The sequence below is a fragment of the Rhinatrema bivittatum genome, chromosome 8 (genome assembly GCF_901001135.1).
Source record: "Rhinatrema bivittatum chromosome 8, aRhiBiv1.1, whole genome shotgun sequence".
In the NCBI taxonomy this organism is placed as follows: Eukaryota; Metazoa; Chordata; class Amphibia; order Gymnophiona; family Rhinatrematidae; genus Rhinatrema; species Rhinatrema bivittatum.
The window spans coordinates 48,611,298-48,626,275 of NC_042622.1; the positions used below are offsets into that span (position 1 = coordinate 48,611,298).

At 43.0% G+C, this 14,978-nt stretch overlaps 1 protein-coding gene and 1 long non-coding RNA gene across 3 annotated transcripts in view; one reads left to right on the forward strand and one right to left on the reverse strand.

The window, feature by feature from the left end:
• MYL9 (myosin light chain 9) overlaps positions 1 to 11,456 on the forward strand; it is a 39,649-nt gene extending 28,193 nt beyond the window's left edge. For both annotated transcript variants that reach the window (XM_029612232.1, XM_029612231.1), the window contains exons 3-4: positions 8,831 to 8,992; positions 11,284 to 11,456. In XM_029612232.1, coding sequence (XP_029468092.1) covers positions 8,831 to 8,992; positions 11,284 to 11,456 — 335 coding nt within the window. The remainder of the gene's footprint in view (positions 1 to 8,830; positions 8,993 to 11,283) is intronic.
• LOC115096929 lies at positions 2,923 to 4,489 on the reverse strand. The gene is made up of 2 exons (XR_003858167.1): positions 4,193 to 4,489; positions 2,923 to 3,139 (listed from the first exon to the last, which is right to left on the reverse strand). It is a non-coding gene; the product is annotated as an uncharacterized LOC115096929 (long non-coding RNA).
• Positions 11,457 to 14,978: the final 3,522 nt, after the last annotated feature.

A 14,978-nucleotide genomic window follows, 5' to 3' on the forward strand; every position in this document is an offset into this window, starting at 1 on the left:
TTCAATTGACGGTTAAGGAACATGGTTCAGACCCTCCTCTTTTGATATTAATGGGTTTGAGTACTCCTCCTACTACTGTGGCACTTATTTCCAGCCCTTCAGGGCCACTAAGGGTCAGGTTTTCAGAATATCCCTAATGAATATGCCTGAGATGGATTTGCATGCACCTTGTCGCCACTGTATGCAAATCCCATCTCATGCATATTCATTAGAGATGTCCTGAAACCCCTGACCAGTTGGTTGCCCTCAGGCTGGGAGTCAATCCCATTATAACAAAGTTAAAGAAGTGAAGATGTTGCTGAGCTGGTCATCAAGGCATCGCACTGATACCTGGAAAGCAAGAATACAGCACAAACAACTGAAGAGGAGATTTGCAAAACAGGGAGCATGGCCATAATTAAAGGTGCATGCCTTTAATTCCAAGGGATGTGTAAAAACCATGAGAATAAAATACTGGAACAAAAAAGGAGGCTTGAGATGAGACCCTAAAAAAAATTAGAACCAATAAGCTAGCAAGTTGATATTTTAAACTTCAGGCTCCAGATTCAGGCTGTAAGCTCCAGGCTTCCGGCTCCCCTGCATGATGTACATAGTAAATGATGGCAGATGAAAACCAAAATGGCCCATCCAGTCTTTGAGCCAAACAATGCATGCAAATCCATTCCATGCATATTCATTGTGGATATCCTGGAACCTTGACTGATAGGAGGTTCACCAGGACAGGTTTGGGAACCACCGTCTTAATAAATCAGGCCCTATAGCAAGGGTGGGGGACCTCCCGTCCTCAAGGGCCACATTTCAGTCGGGTTTGCAGGATATCCCAAATGAAGATGTATGGGGTAGCCTTGCAAATAATTGATGAGGTATGTATGTAAATCTCCCTAATTCATATTCACTGGGGATATCCTGACAACCTGACTTGTGGGTGCCTCTTGAGGACTGGTGGTTCCCCATGAAAGCACAGAAACAGAAAAAGAATGACTTGTGTGACTTTCTGCACAAAAACAAACATGACAGATAGGCAGGGATTGTTTTCTTAACTACAGACAGAAATCCAGAACACATCCTAGAAAATGTTGGCAGCCCCCTCTGGGGTGAGTGAACATGCACCCTGCATTATATGGCTAAGATGGGGGGTACTCTCTCTGGTTCTTCAAAGGCTGTAAATGAATGCAGTTTGCAAACTAACGACGTATTCAAATGCCCCTCAGTCTTAGAGCACATGTATGCAATCTGATGTGCATTTATTGTTTGATAGCCTGAAAACCAGACCAGTGTGGTTTTCATGATATCCACCGTGAATATGCTTGAATTAAATTTGTTGGAGACCCAGTACATGCATTGTTTGTGGTGGATGTCCTGTAAAACCCGACTGGCTATAGGATCAATGGGTTATGTTTGCGGAACCCCTGACTTAAGGTTGCCAGATCAACCCAAAGACGAGGATGCAGTCCTGGGTCTGCCTCATGGCATTCATTTAAGTTTTTTTTTTAGTTTTAATTTCTCAAAGAAAAATAAAACCTACACCTCCATCCGTGCAAAGGGATAAAACCAGAACTGGATCAGCATCTTTGACTTAACCTGGGTGAAGTGGCAACCTTATGAGGATGGAAAGAGATTAGCACTGGGTTTGGCTGACCACTTGACTCCTGGCTAGAAGGAATAGATGAGTCTGTCCTGGGTTTTCAACTGCAGTAAAACATCCTGGTAGTTTCTTAATAGCTAAAATGTTACATGGAAGCTGGGGGGGGGGACGGACCTCAATGCATTTGTTCCATATTATTTTTTAAACATTATAATAATATGAGCTGGAGTAAGGTAGTCCCTAGGGTTGCTGCCTGGCTCCAAATGATAAGGAATAAACTAATCCAGTCATGATCGTACCCCATTGTGTGCATGGAGCTGCAGTTCTGATTGTCTCATTGATTTGCAGAAGAAAATCAAAACTACAAGCCCATGCGTGTCTTGGCGTAAAGAGAGACCTGGCTTAGCCTGTTCTAACATGAAGCAAGGTGGCAGCAGTCAGAGTTATCGGTTTACCCACTTCTAGGAGGGAGAGATTTTAAGCCCATTCTGGTACTTAACCCAGTGATTTCAGTGGGTAGAATGGAAGACTTCAGTTTACCACAGTGCATTGTGGGAAAACCCAGGATTAACAACAAAAAAAAAAAATCTCCTTCCTGGAACCTCTACAGTCAGGTCATAATATTTAAGCAACGAGTCACCCCAGGCATCGTCTGGCATGGACAGTGCATACATTTTTGGTGATGTTGTATTTAATAATTCTAGGAACAGAGGAAAGCGCAGATTCCCAGGACTTGCTCCAATGTCTAGACTTCCCCAGTTCCTTGTGAGGGGATATTTAAAAATAGAAGCGCATGCCAAACCTTGCCTTAAGCATGGGGGGGGGGGGGGGGGGGGGGGGGAATCATGCATTGGATGAGACCTAGAAATCAAAAAAATTCCATGACTAGCTATGTCCACCAGGGGGCATCAAAGAGAACTGACTGGTGAGAGAGCCTAAACCCCATCCCACCCGCTCCATAGCAAGGCACAAGAGGGAAGCAGGCCATGAGCACAGGGGAGGAGGAGGAGTAGGAGTCTCTTCTCATACAGCGTCTTTCCTACAAATGGACAAACCTCTTGAAAATAGAAAAAGCAAAGTGTAAGCACCTGAGGACTGGAATCTAGGTTGAAATTATTTATTGACCGGAGAGAGCTTACCGGGAAACTAAAGTGCAGAGAAGGGGCATCAGAACAGAGAGCTTTAGGGGCCCATTCTGAGAAGTGATATTCTGCACATCCCCACAGCTGGATCATATGTAATCGTGTAACATCTGTTGGAAGGAATATTAGCAGTGATTAACATTCTGTGGCCAAATCTCCCTCTCCCCCAACACACAATTCAGCAGATCATTAAAGGAATATACAAATTATATATTTTTTTTTATTGCAAGGTTTTTGTTTTTAATCTGTTTTCTATCTGTGGCAAAAAGAATCTTTCCTGAATCAAATCTTTTCGGCCCTTTTTGTCACCGTCAGCATAGTGAGATTTGGAGCCAGTACAAGCTGCAATCAGTCGGCTGTATTTTGCCCTTGCTGGTCCCGCTTCCAGCTGTAGAAGCCAGCTGCCCTGGCTCTGCAAGGAAAAGCATACATTTCTCATATTAAAAAGCCAATCATTTTTCTGCTGTGCCCAACTCTGTACTGCCCTGCCCAAAATGAACAACAAAAATATGTATTTTAAATGGGACTCGATGGCTCAGCCCCTACTCCCATCACGCTTTCCACAATGTCCGCCATCATTTTTAAAAAGCTGACCACCCTCCTTCCGAATCGTATCCGTTTTTGATCCAGGGATCTTTCTTTTCCAAGGGATCTATCGTTAGCCAGCCTCTGATTATGATTCAGGAGACATCTTGGGAGACGAGTTCAGGAGTCCCCTCTAGCACTGGGCCTGTGTGATCTTGGGCTAGTCACTTCCTCTCCCTGGGCTGCAGGGATCAGATTGAAAACAAGGCATTCATCTTAATCTGATTTTCCTCTTCAACAAATTGATTTTTTTTTCCTAACATTAATATAGTTCTTCTGTAATGCTGCCCCAGGGGCCATATTATTACATTATAAATAAGCTGCTGCCTTTCCCTACTGAAAACCAGAGGTTTTACGCAGAATTAATGGAATATATGCCTTTCAGGATCCCCCTGGACCACCTAAATTACTGAAAACTTGATGTGGATAAGACAAACGCATAACTTATCGGTGGGGTAAGGACATGCACGTTGATATCATACTTTCCTTTTGGAAAGCAAGCTATTAAATCTATTATGAGAAATTGTTTGTTAATGTTTACAAGGAATTCAGCATTCTATATTTGTCCTGAAGAAGAGGCCTTGACTGTTCACACAGCATTTTTACTATTGGTTCTTTAAAAAGACTCTCTTAAATGAACACTACAAAGAATCCCCGGCTTTTTACAGATGAAATGATTACATTCCAAAACAGAACGAGTAGTTAAAAGGCCAGTAGTTGGTCTTTTAGCTTTGCAGTCTGAGGCCCCAACGTAATAAAATGTATGTGGAGTTGAGTTCACTTTATTTTTACTCGCGTGCTAAAAAAGGATGAACTCCCGATGCAGTAAGCTAATGGTATGGTAATGCATTGGGAGTTAAAAGAAGGAACACGGACTAACCTGGAAATATGCGTAGTGCTCATCAGACACGATTCCTAGGCCAGAACGAGCGTTCTGTGCTGAAAAGGTGTTTTGTGCACATAAATCCTGAAAACAGGACCCTCCGCACCATGAACTCCAGGTTCAGCGCAATAGATTAACACTCGGCCCAGAAACTGTACTGACCAGCAGTCTCATATCTAGCGTTAATAAAATGAGTTAAGCCTGCGCACCTCTCTGCACTGGAGCTAATGCCTTGATAAAGACGGGATTTGCATGGAGGAACTCTAAGCCTTGCGCACGTGTTTTGTGCATTAAACTCCTCGTTAAAGCTGTGCACCTTATTAGGGTGGGCCTACGAGAGCTCCAGAGAGCCCCCACCAGACTCAGCCTCTGATTGGTTCATATGGGTTAGAAGAGCATGCCCGTGTGAGGCAATCAGCTGCAAGTTCCAGAGGACTCATTTCGATGAGCGATCACAGCTACAGAACTGGTTTATAATTGAAAAAAAAAATTATTTTTTTTTTTTGGGGGGGGGGGTGGTGTCTTTGCTCACACGTCATCATATTTGACAAACCATTTTGGCAGAGAGCTCTGTATAATTTGCCTTTGAGCTCTGGAGCTGCTCCCTCCTCCTGCCTTTTGGTTCTCCATAACATAACTAGTGCTGCAGCCCTCTGCCTGGCTGCTGTGGATTGAGCAGGTGCCCTAAAGGGATCAGTCAGTAATGGGATTCACGGGGTGATTTAATGAGCCGTTCACTTGTTGCAGGATTGTTGACAGACCTATATTAGTGTTTTGGCTCCAAGTAACGTTTCTCAGAATCGCGGTCAACACGTGCAGTCTGCAAACATTTCTACACCGTGTAAAGAGGATGCTGTCAAAAACCTTTCCCTCATCCTGGGGCCATGATTTTTAGCATTCCTGGTGAGGAGGGGGGTAAAAGCAAATTCTATTTTTTAATATTGGATTCTAGAACACAGATCTGGCCCTAGAATAATCTGAAGGAACGCATTCTGCATGTCCCAAACCAAAATCTAATTCTTGAATGCTGAAACCTCCTTAAAACAAGCTGAAACCAACTGTCTTAAAGGGCCATTGCTTCAGAAGGAAAGTCAGCTAGCTGAGAGCACTATTTAACCCGCTGTTGGACGCGTGTTTCAACATGCATCCACTAAACCTTAAACTGTTAGTAGTTTAAGAACATAAGATATGCCATACTGGGTCAGACCAAGGGTCCATCAACCCAGTATCCTGTTACCAACAGTGGCCAATCCAAGTCACATGTACCTGGCAAGTACCCAAACATTAGATAGATCACAAGCTACTATTGCTTATTAATTACCGTAATAGCAGTTTATGGATTTAACCTCTAGGAACTTATCCAAAACGTTTTTAAACCAAGTAACATTAACTGCTGAAACCACATCCCCTGGCAATGAATTTCAGAGTTTAACTATGCGCTGAGTGAAAAAGAATTTTCTTCAATTTGTTTTAAATGAGCTACTTGCTAACTTCATGGAGTGCACCCCTGGTCCTTCTATTATCTGAGAGAGTAAATAACCAATTTACATTAACTTGTTCAAGTCCTTTCATGATTTTGTAGACTTCTATTATATCCCCCCCTCAGTCGTCGCTTCTTCAAACTGAACAGCCCTAACTTCTTTAGCCTTTCCTCATAGGGCAGTCTTTCCATGCCCCATATCATTTTGGTCACCCTTCTCTGCACTTTCTCCAGTACAGCTATATCCTTTTTGAGCTGCAGTGACCAGAATTGCACATAGTATTCAAGGTGCGGTCTCACCATGGAGCAATACAGAGGCATTATGATATCCTCCGTTATATTTTCCATTCCTTTCCTAATAATTCCTAACATTCTTATGCTTTTTTGGTCACCACAGAACACTGGGCCGATGATTTCAATGTATTATCCTCTATGACGCCTAGATCTCTTTTCTGGGTGATAACTTCTAAGATAGAACCTAACATTGTGCAACTACAGCAAGGTTTATTTTTCTCTATATGCATCACTTTGAACTTGTCCACGTTAATTGTCATCTGCCATTTGGAAGCCCAATCTTCCAGTCATCACAATCCGCTTGAGATTTAACTACTCTGAATAATTTTGTATCATCTGCAAATTTGTTCACCTCACTCATCATACCCCTTTCCAGATAATTTATAAATATATTAAAAAGCACGGGTCCAAGTACAGATCCCTGATGCACTCCACTGTTTACCTTTTTCCACTGTGATAACAGACCATTTAATCCTACTCTCTGTTTCCTGTCTTTTAACCAGCTTGCAATCCACAAAAGGACATCGCCACCTATCCCATGACTTTTTAGTTTTCTTAGAAGCCTCTCATGTGGGACTTTGTCGAATGCCTTCTGGAAATCCAAATATACCACATCTACCGGTTCACCTTTTGTCCACATGTTTATTCACCCCTTCAAAAAAATGTAGATTTGTGAGGCAAGACTTCCCTTGGGTAAATCCATGTTGGCTGTGTCCCATCAAACCATTTCTATCAAAATGTTATGTGATTTTATTCTTTATAACAGTTTCCAAGATTTTTCCTGGCACTGAAGTCAGGCTCACCGGTCTATAGTTTCCCAGATCACCCCTGGATCCCTTTTGAAATATTGGGGTTACATTGACCATCTTCTAATCTTCAGGTACATTGGATGATTTTAATGATAGGTTACAAATTTTTACTAATAGTTCTGAAATGTTATTTTTTTAGTTCTTTCAGAACCCTGGGGTGTATACCATCCATTCCAGGTGACCTACTACTCTTCAGTTTGTCAAGCAGGCCTACCACATCTTCCAGGTTCTCTGTTATTTGGTTCAGTCCATCTCAATCATTACCCATGAAAACCTCCGGTACGGGTACCTCTCCAAATCCTCTTCAGTAAACCCCAAAGCAAAGAAATCATTTTAATCTTTCCGCGATGGCCTTATATTCTCTAAGTGCCCCTTAACCCCTTGATCATCCAACGGTCCAACTGATTCCCTTGCAGGCTTTCTGCTTCGAATATATTTTAAAACATTTTTATTGTGAGTTTTTGCCTCTATGGCCAACTTCTTTTCAAATTCTCGCTTAGCCTGTCTTATCAATCTCTTACATTTAACATGCTTATGCTTTATACTACTTTCTTCTGATGGATCTGTCTTCCAATTTTTGAATGAAGATCTTTTGGCTAAAATAGCCTCTTTCACCTCCCCTTTTAACCATGCCGGTAATCATTTTGTCTTCCTTCCACCTTTCTTAATGCATGGAATACATCTGGTCTGTGCTTCTAGGATGGTATTTTTAACAATGTCCATGCCTGTTGCCTCTTTTTTTTAATTTTTTTTTTTACCTTTGTAGATTCATCTTTCAGTTTGTTTCTAACAATTTTTCTCATTTTATCAAAGTTTCCCTTTTGAAAGTTTAGCGCTAGAGCCGTGGATTTACATACTGCCCCCTTCCAGTCATTAATTCAAATTTGATCATATTATGATCATTATTGCCAAGCGGTCCCACCACTGTTACCTCTCTCACCAAATCTTGTGCTCCACTGAGAATTAGATCTAAAATTGCTCCCTCTCTCGTCAGTTCCTGAACCAATTAATTCATAAAACTGTCTTTTATTCCATCCAGGAACGTTATCTCTTTAGCATGCTCTGATGTTTCACTTACCCAGTCAATATTGGGGTAATTAAAATCTCTTATTATTGATGCACTACCAGTTTGGTTAGCTTCCCTAATTTCTCTTAGCGATATTAAGTCTGAGGAACTAAAAGGTAAAAAAAAAAAAGATTAAAAACATTTTTAAATAAATTGCTGGTGGGTCATGTTAGGAAAACACATACTCAATTTTATGAGCGTCCATTTTCCTAACCCGCTGACTGCCACCTCTCCTGGTTTTCCCCTGCTAAGGAGGCGCTAGAGACGTGCTATTGTCCCTAGCACCTCCTTTTTAGCGTGACCTCTCATTTAAATACAGAATTGCATACCCAGGAGAGGTGGCTGGGTGTGTGTTAGGAAAGCGGGAACTCAACACTGAGCGCCCGCTTTCCTGTGCACTTTACAGAATTGGCCTGTAAGTCCATGCAATAGAGTAAAACCTGGACAGGATTAGCCTGTTTCTTGTAAGACAGTGTCAAATGGCAACCCTAGTCCCTGGCAAGTTTGACCACCACTCGCCAGGACCTCCTCGAGCAGTAATGGGATTGTATGGAATGTGATCTGCCCTGCTTTTTCTTTGGCAGTCACTTAGGTGCATTGATCAATAGGAGGTATCTCTCTTGGTGTCAGGGATTTAGTGAAGCAGAGAACCGTCGGAAAGGAGTGATGTAGCTGATCATCTGCACAAACCTTTTATAGTACTACTATCTGCTAAGGAACACATCCTGAGCTCTTTCCATTCTGGAAAAACTGATCAGGTATGAGCTAAATATCTACATAGAAAACTGAAGGTATAACTTTTACCACACTGAAGCCTTTGGTGCTGTGCATAATCCAGCAATTATGCCCAGCAACCAGGAGAGAACTCCGAGGAAACTTGCACGCTCCAGCAATTTATTTTCCTTCTAGTTCTGGATTATCCTGCTGGAACATACCAATGCTAGGTCCAGGAAGGAGCTGGTTACACTCTGTGCTCATTCCCACAGGAAAGAATCCTGCGGATGACTACCTGGAAGGAATGATGAGCGAAGCTCCAGGCCCCATCAACTTCACCATGTTCCTCACCATGTTTGGAGAGAGGCTGAACGGCACAGACCCAGAGGATGTTATTCGCAATGCCTTTGCCTGCTTTGATGAGGAGGGGTCAGGTATGGACAACGCAGGCCATGCATGCTCATAGGCACCTAAAATTATGTGTATATCTCGGGGCACGAATGTCTTGGCAGAATGAGGGGGGGGGTTTGGTTATTAGATTTTTATTGAACTTCTCCGTGTCCACATAGAATACAAACATCACAAAACAAGTTAACAATATGCAATACAAGAGTTCCACAACAGATTTTCAATAATCTCCAAAACAACCTCCTTCCCAATTCATTTTCATTATAATGTTGCAAATAGTTTCAAAGTAAATTTAATGTGCATTATTGGACTGTGATTTAACACTACACCAAGCCTCAAAAGGTTTCCAAATTGAGAAGTTGGATTTTTACCCCTGCATAATGCTGTCACTTTTTCCTTCAAGTAAACATGGCAAACATGTAAACATGCTCAGTGAATTAATGGACTGAAGATTCACCGTTTTCCAAGCCACTGTGATCTCACAGTGAGCTGCTACAAGACCAATGCACGATTAAGTTCAAGTTAATCAAATTTTAATAATAGCGCAATTCATCGTATATCAGAGTAGTTTTCAAAATAAACACATCCAGCATTGTCTGCCTGGCGTGTTCATTCCTCTTGAAAGGAGGACAAGTCCCAACAACATATTAAAAAAACAAACCCAGACAATTAAGGTCAGTTAAATCACAATTAGAACAAGATCCCCTCTTACTAAATCTTAACCATTATTTAAGCTACAGCCAAGGTAGCGTTGACCTTTACTTCTAGAGCCCCCAACGGGAGGGCTGTGTCTAATTCTAGAAAAAACATGGCTTTATTCCTTTTTTGCAATATAACTCCTAGTTTAATTCCAGTCTGGCTTCTAAAGGGATATTCTTCCATAGTAAAGGAGCACATCTTGTCCATTCAGAGTCAATCTCAGATTAATTTTACAAGTTTAGGTTCAGCATCGGGTATTGAAAGATTCAGAAGAAGCAATTTGGGATCACTAATTTAGTTTAAATTATGTTACTTTATAAGTGACAGAGAGTACTTTTTTCCCAATAATATTTCACTTCAGGTTGTTCCCACCAAATATGGAGGATAGGGCCCAGGGAGCCAAACTGTCGCCAACACCCATTCCTTGCAGCAGAAGAAATCGGGAAGCTATGGGGGAATGAGATTTCCACAATTTTGGCAGGAATTAAATATTACCCGCTTGTTTAAAATATTCAGTCCAGTCTTCATCACTTATTTCGCACACTAAAGCTCTCTCCCAGGCCACCCCCCTATTTGGGTTTGCTTAATAGCGCCCAAAGGAGGGTTTAAAAACATGTAAGTCAGAGAGATAAGCCCTTCAGTATTTTGCATCCTACTAAATTATACCTGGAGGGGAGTTGAGTGTGCAAGCAGCAGCTTATAAATCGAGAGATCCTCAGAGAATGCCTCAGTTGCACGTAAGTAAATCTCTCTCACTCCAAAAGCTGAAACTTCTCCCTTAAAGCTTCAAAACTAAAGAAATGCGGACGGTCCTTTAACTTCCCAGGTCCTTCCCCATCTCTTCAAACTCTAGCAGTTCTAATCCCAGGGGAAAAGATTTTGGTATTACCTATTAGGCAGCAAAGATGCAAATCCTCCCCCAGCTACCAATCAACACTTTCTCTAGGTCCCAGCTTTTTACTCTAAAACATCTATGGGATGAATGGGTAGGAGATCTCAATTGCTCCCCGAGGCAGGGGGCAGAATGCGTTTTACTAAACACTTAAACCCCTGTTCCTCCGATAGGTGGCTCAAGTGGGGATGGAAAAGAAGACTTGGATTGGCCAAGATGGCTGGGGCATAGACTAGGGCTTTCTCGGACAGGAAGATGCATGCTTAGGTAGCTCACAGAAGAGAGAAAGCTCGGGTTTGTGTATGTGCGTGCATTCCTGATGATAGTGAAACACAGCAGGGTGGGTGTGGGTATCTGGCTGCATGGATTGAGCCTTCCATTAACTCACTGGAGAGTGTGCTTGGGTCACATTGTACACATGCACCGGGGGGCTAGAAAAATGTCTCTCAATGTACTGTTATCCAAGAAAGAGAAAAGAATTTGGAGACTGTTTTACACAGACTAGGATGCGAGTTGGCCAGTCAGACTGAGCCATGCTACTAATCCAGTTGTATAAATAGGTTTTGCAATTGGTTTGATTTTGCTGCCATGCACTGCCCATCTTCAGGTGATGAAGCTCTTCACAGCTCTTTCATTTCCCATTGTTCCTTGGTTCAGGTTTGTGAAACGAGTCAAAATCTTTTGTCCTCTCTCTCTCTCTTTCCCTCCTCTCACTTGCCCCTGCAGGTTTCATTCATGAAGACCACCTACGTGAGCTGCTGACCACCATGGGGGACCGCTTCACAGATGAGGAGGTGGACGAGATGTACCGTGAAGCTCCAATTGACAAAAAGGGCAACTTTAACTATGTGGAGTTCACTCGTATCCTGAAGCACGGCGCCAAAGATAAGGATGACTAGAAGAGTTTCTCCTTCACTGCCACTCTACTCCCCTCATAGCCTCTCAAAAGGTCTCTTTCCGAGTCTGAATGGACTTTAGACTTCCTTATATGTACCCCCATTGTCTTATCACACTGATCAATCACAGACACTCCTCTGATAAGCTTATTTACAGAAGGATATGTAGAACTATGGCAGAGAGAGCCCCAGATAGCCTGTTCCTCCCTCATGGCTTCTCTGTGCTGTACCTGCCCTGTCTTTATCGTACTCCCAGACTTTCACTCCAGCAAGGTGGAATATGCAAATTTAGCATCGCAGTTATCCAGTCAATATTTTCTGATACGGCAATGTTAGCTCTGTGAGGCAGGATGTCTAGGAATGAGAAGAAACAGCAAGGTAGCGTCCCAAGGTCCCAGGTCTGACTATACTTTGTGTGGTCTGGAAGCCTTATAACCAGATCACTAACTCTGTACTTTTGCAGGGCAACCTCGCTCATCGATTCCTTTCTAAAGCTGCAGCCTTCCAGAATGCCCCTGCTTGTGGGATCCTTGCTCCTGGAGCCACAGGAAGAGCGCACACAGAGCTTCCTCTACATTAGCCAGGGGGGACAAGCAGCTGGCTCTGGTGATGGAGCCGGCCGAAGAAGATGATGGAAAGAGAGAGAGAAGAAAAGTGAGTTATGGGATGAAGAGAGGAGGAGGTCAGAGAGGGAAATGGAAGTTGAAAAGGGCCAAAGCCTCCCGGCCTGGAAGGGTTAATCTTTTGCAGTCACTTATTATTTCACCACCTGACTGGTTTGTTATTGGTGCACCAGAATCATTCCCCTGTGCTGAGGATTTTGGGCTGTTCTCTGCCATGAGGCAGGTAAGCAAGGAGAACGGGAGGAGGTTTTGCCCCCCAGTGCTTTCAAACTGCAGTCAGACTGGTTCTTCCCTCGCCGAGGCGTCACTTTCTTCCTGGTGACGCTCTGCAGGGGATGATTGGTTGTCCTCAGTTTGGCAAAGGGAAATCTTTGTTCCCTCTTCATCTCCTGTCCTTACTCCGTTATTCTTTCCTCTTGAGCTTGCTCTCTGCAGACAGGGAGTAGTTTTAGTTCGTCCCCAAGAGGAGAAAACCCCCGTCCTTGAAAATCATGCTAAGGACTGGGCCGGGCGGGTGTGACCATGCCATGCAGCTTAGCACCTACACCGACCCATGGCTTTCTTTCCAGTCCTTCAGTCACTTGCTTTGATTCCTCTGTCAGACATCTGACATCACGGCATGCACTTTTTAGAGATTTCACTTATTTGTGCTAGAACTGTCTCATTAGATTCCTGGTTAGTCCTAAGCATCCCGAATGCCTCTTACCTAGGTTTTTGCTGTGGCATCGTTTTGCTGGAGTCTCAGTAGGTTGTGAGACATTTTAAAGAACCAACAAAAAAATGACGTAGCACATGAGGGTTATGGACACTGCTGGTCTCATTTGAAGAAGACACCAGTGTGGTCTTGAAAGCTCTTGCACTGTATCTTCTTATCTTTGGTCCTTGACATGGCAGCCAAAAGCCAATCTTTAAGATATATTGCACCCTGCTTGCCCTCTGATTTTCTCCAGGTCCAATGTGGCTACTAGAACTTCACCTCAGAATAGTTTGTTTGACATCAAGCTTTCTACCTTTCTCTTTCTCACTGGCCTACTGATGGCATTTGCCAGTGGAATGGCAGTGACGCTCGGAGCTGAAAGCGTATCACACGTGCGGTGTTGCCCTTCCATGAACAAACCCTCTGTTAGTCTGTCTGCAAACAGCTGGCATGGAGCTGAGGATTTGGGGTATGGGGAATGTGCATCCAGTTCCAATGGCTGAGACACAGATGTGGAGAAGGTCCAGGACTCGCCTGCCTTCCTCCAGTAGCAACCGAAAAGCCAAGCTCTTCAATGGATACTGTTATTCTGAGGCTAATATCAGTCTATTTGTAAAAAAAAAAAAAAAAAAATTTAAATAAATCTATATATGTATAAAAATAAAGCAAACTTTACTGTATGAACCTTGGTGTGTCAGACTGCTATGTGCATGTCTGGGCGTAGCTGTGTGTGTTTGTGCAAGCATGTGTGCACTTTCCTTGGGGGGAGGGGCTTATGGATGCCTGTACAGATGCAACAGTGTCTGTTCTGCATATTTCCAGGCATGCTTATGCTATGCATGTATGTCCCTCTGTGCATGTGACGTGTGTGCACACATGCATGACGGTACAGGCACATAAAGGTGTAAGCTCACAATTATAGGTGGGCAGGGGGAGGAGTTGGCTTTTTGAGCTTGCACTGTTTGCCACTCTTGACTTGGACTGTCACAAGCCATTTCGATAATCTCTCACACAGTACTGTCAGACCTGAGGCTTCATGTAGTCAAACACAAGTGTGAAATCTACCTTAACCCTGATATACAGCACTGGGTACTGTTTCCAATTGCCACCTCTCTCTTTTTTGGCCCCAGACCATTATTTTTCTGCTGCCTCTTTCCTAAGAATTCTCCTACTCCTATGCATTTGCATCAAGTTTCTACCTTTTTCTTCCTTTCATCAAATTCCCTGCCAGTTCTTTCCAATGCTGACACATACCATACAGCCCGAGTTATATTTTTTTCACACTCCATTCCAAACTGGTTTCAAAGCAGTTTTAAATGTATTTCCAGCCTGGTTGAAAACCAGTTCACTTTTCTGTGGCAGATGAAATTTAATGTGGACAAGGGCAAGGTGTTGCATATAGGGAAAAATAACCCATGCTGTAGTTACACAATGTAAGGTTCCATATTAGGAGCTACCACCCAGGAAAGAGATCTAGGCATCATAGTGGATAATACTTTAAAATCGTCGGCTCAGTGTGCTGCAGCAGTCAAAAAAGCAAATAGAATGTTAGGAATTATTAGGAAGGGAATGGTTAATAGAACGGAAAATGTCATAATGCCTCTGTATCGCTCCATGGTGAGACCGCACCTTGAATACTATATACAATTCTGGTCGCCGCATCTCAAAAAAGATATAGTTGCGATGGAGAAGATACAGAGAAGGGCTACCAAAATGATAAAGGGGATGGAACAGCTCCCCTATGAGGAAAGACTAAAGAGGTTAGGGCTGTTCAGCTTAGAGAAGAGACGGCTGAGGGGGGATATGATAGAGGTCTTTAAGATCATGAGAGGTCTTGAATGAGTAGATGTGACTCGGTTATTTACACTTTCGAATAATAGAAGGACTAGGGGGCATTCCATGAAGTTAGCAAGTAACACATTTAAGACTAATCGGAGAAAATTCTTTTTCACTCAACGCACAATAAAGCTCTGGAATTTGTTGCCAGAGGAGGTAGTTAGTGCAGTTAGTGTAGCTGGGTTCAAAAAAGGTTTGGATAAGTTCTTGGAGGAGAAGTCCATTAATGGCTATTAATCAATTATACTTAGGGAATAGCCACTGCTATTAATTGCATCAGTAGCATGGTTCTTCTTCGTGTTTGGGTAATTGCCAGGTTCTTGTGGCCTGGTTTTGGCCTCTGTTGGAAACAGGATGCTGGGCTTGATG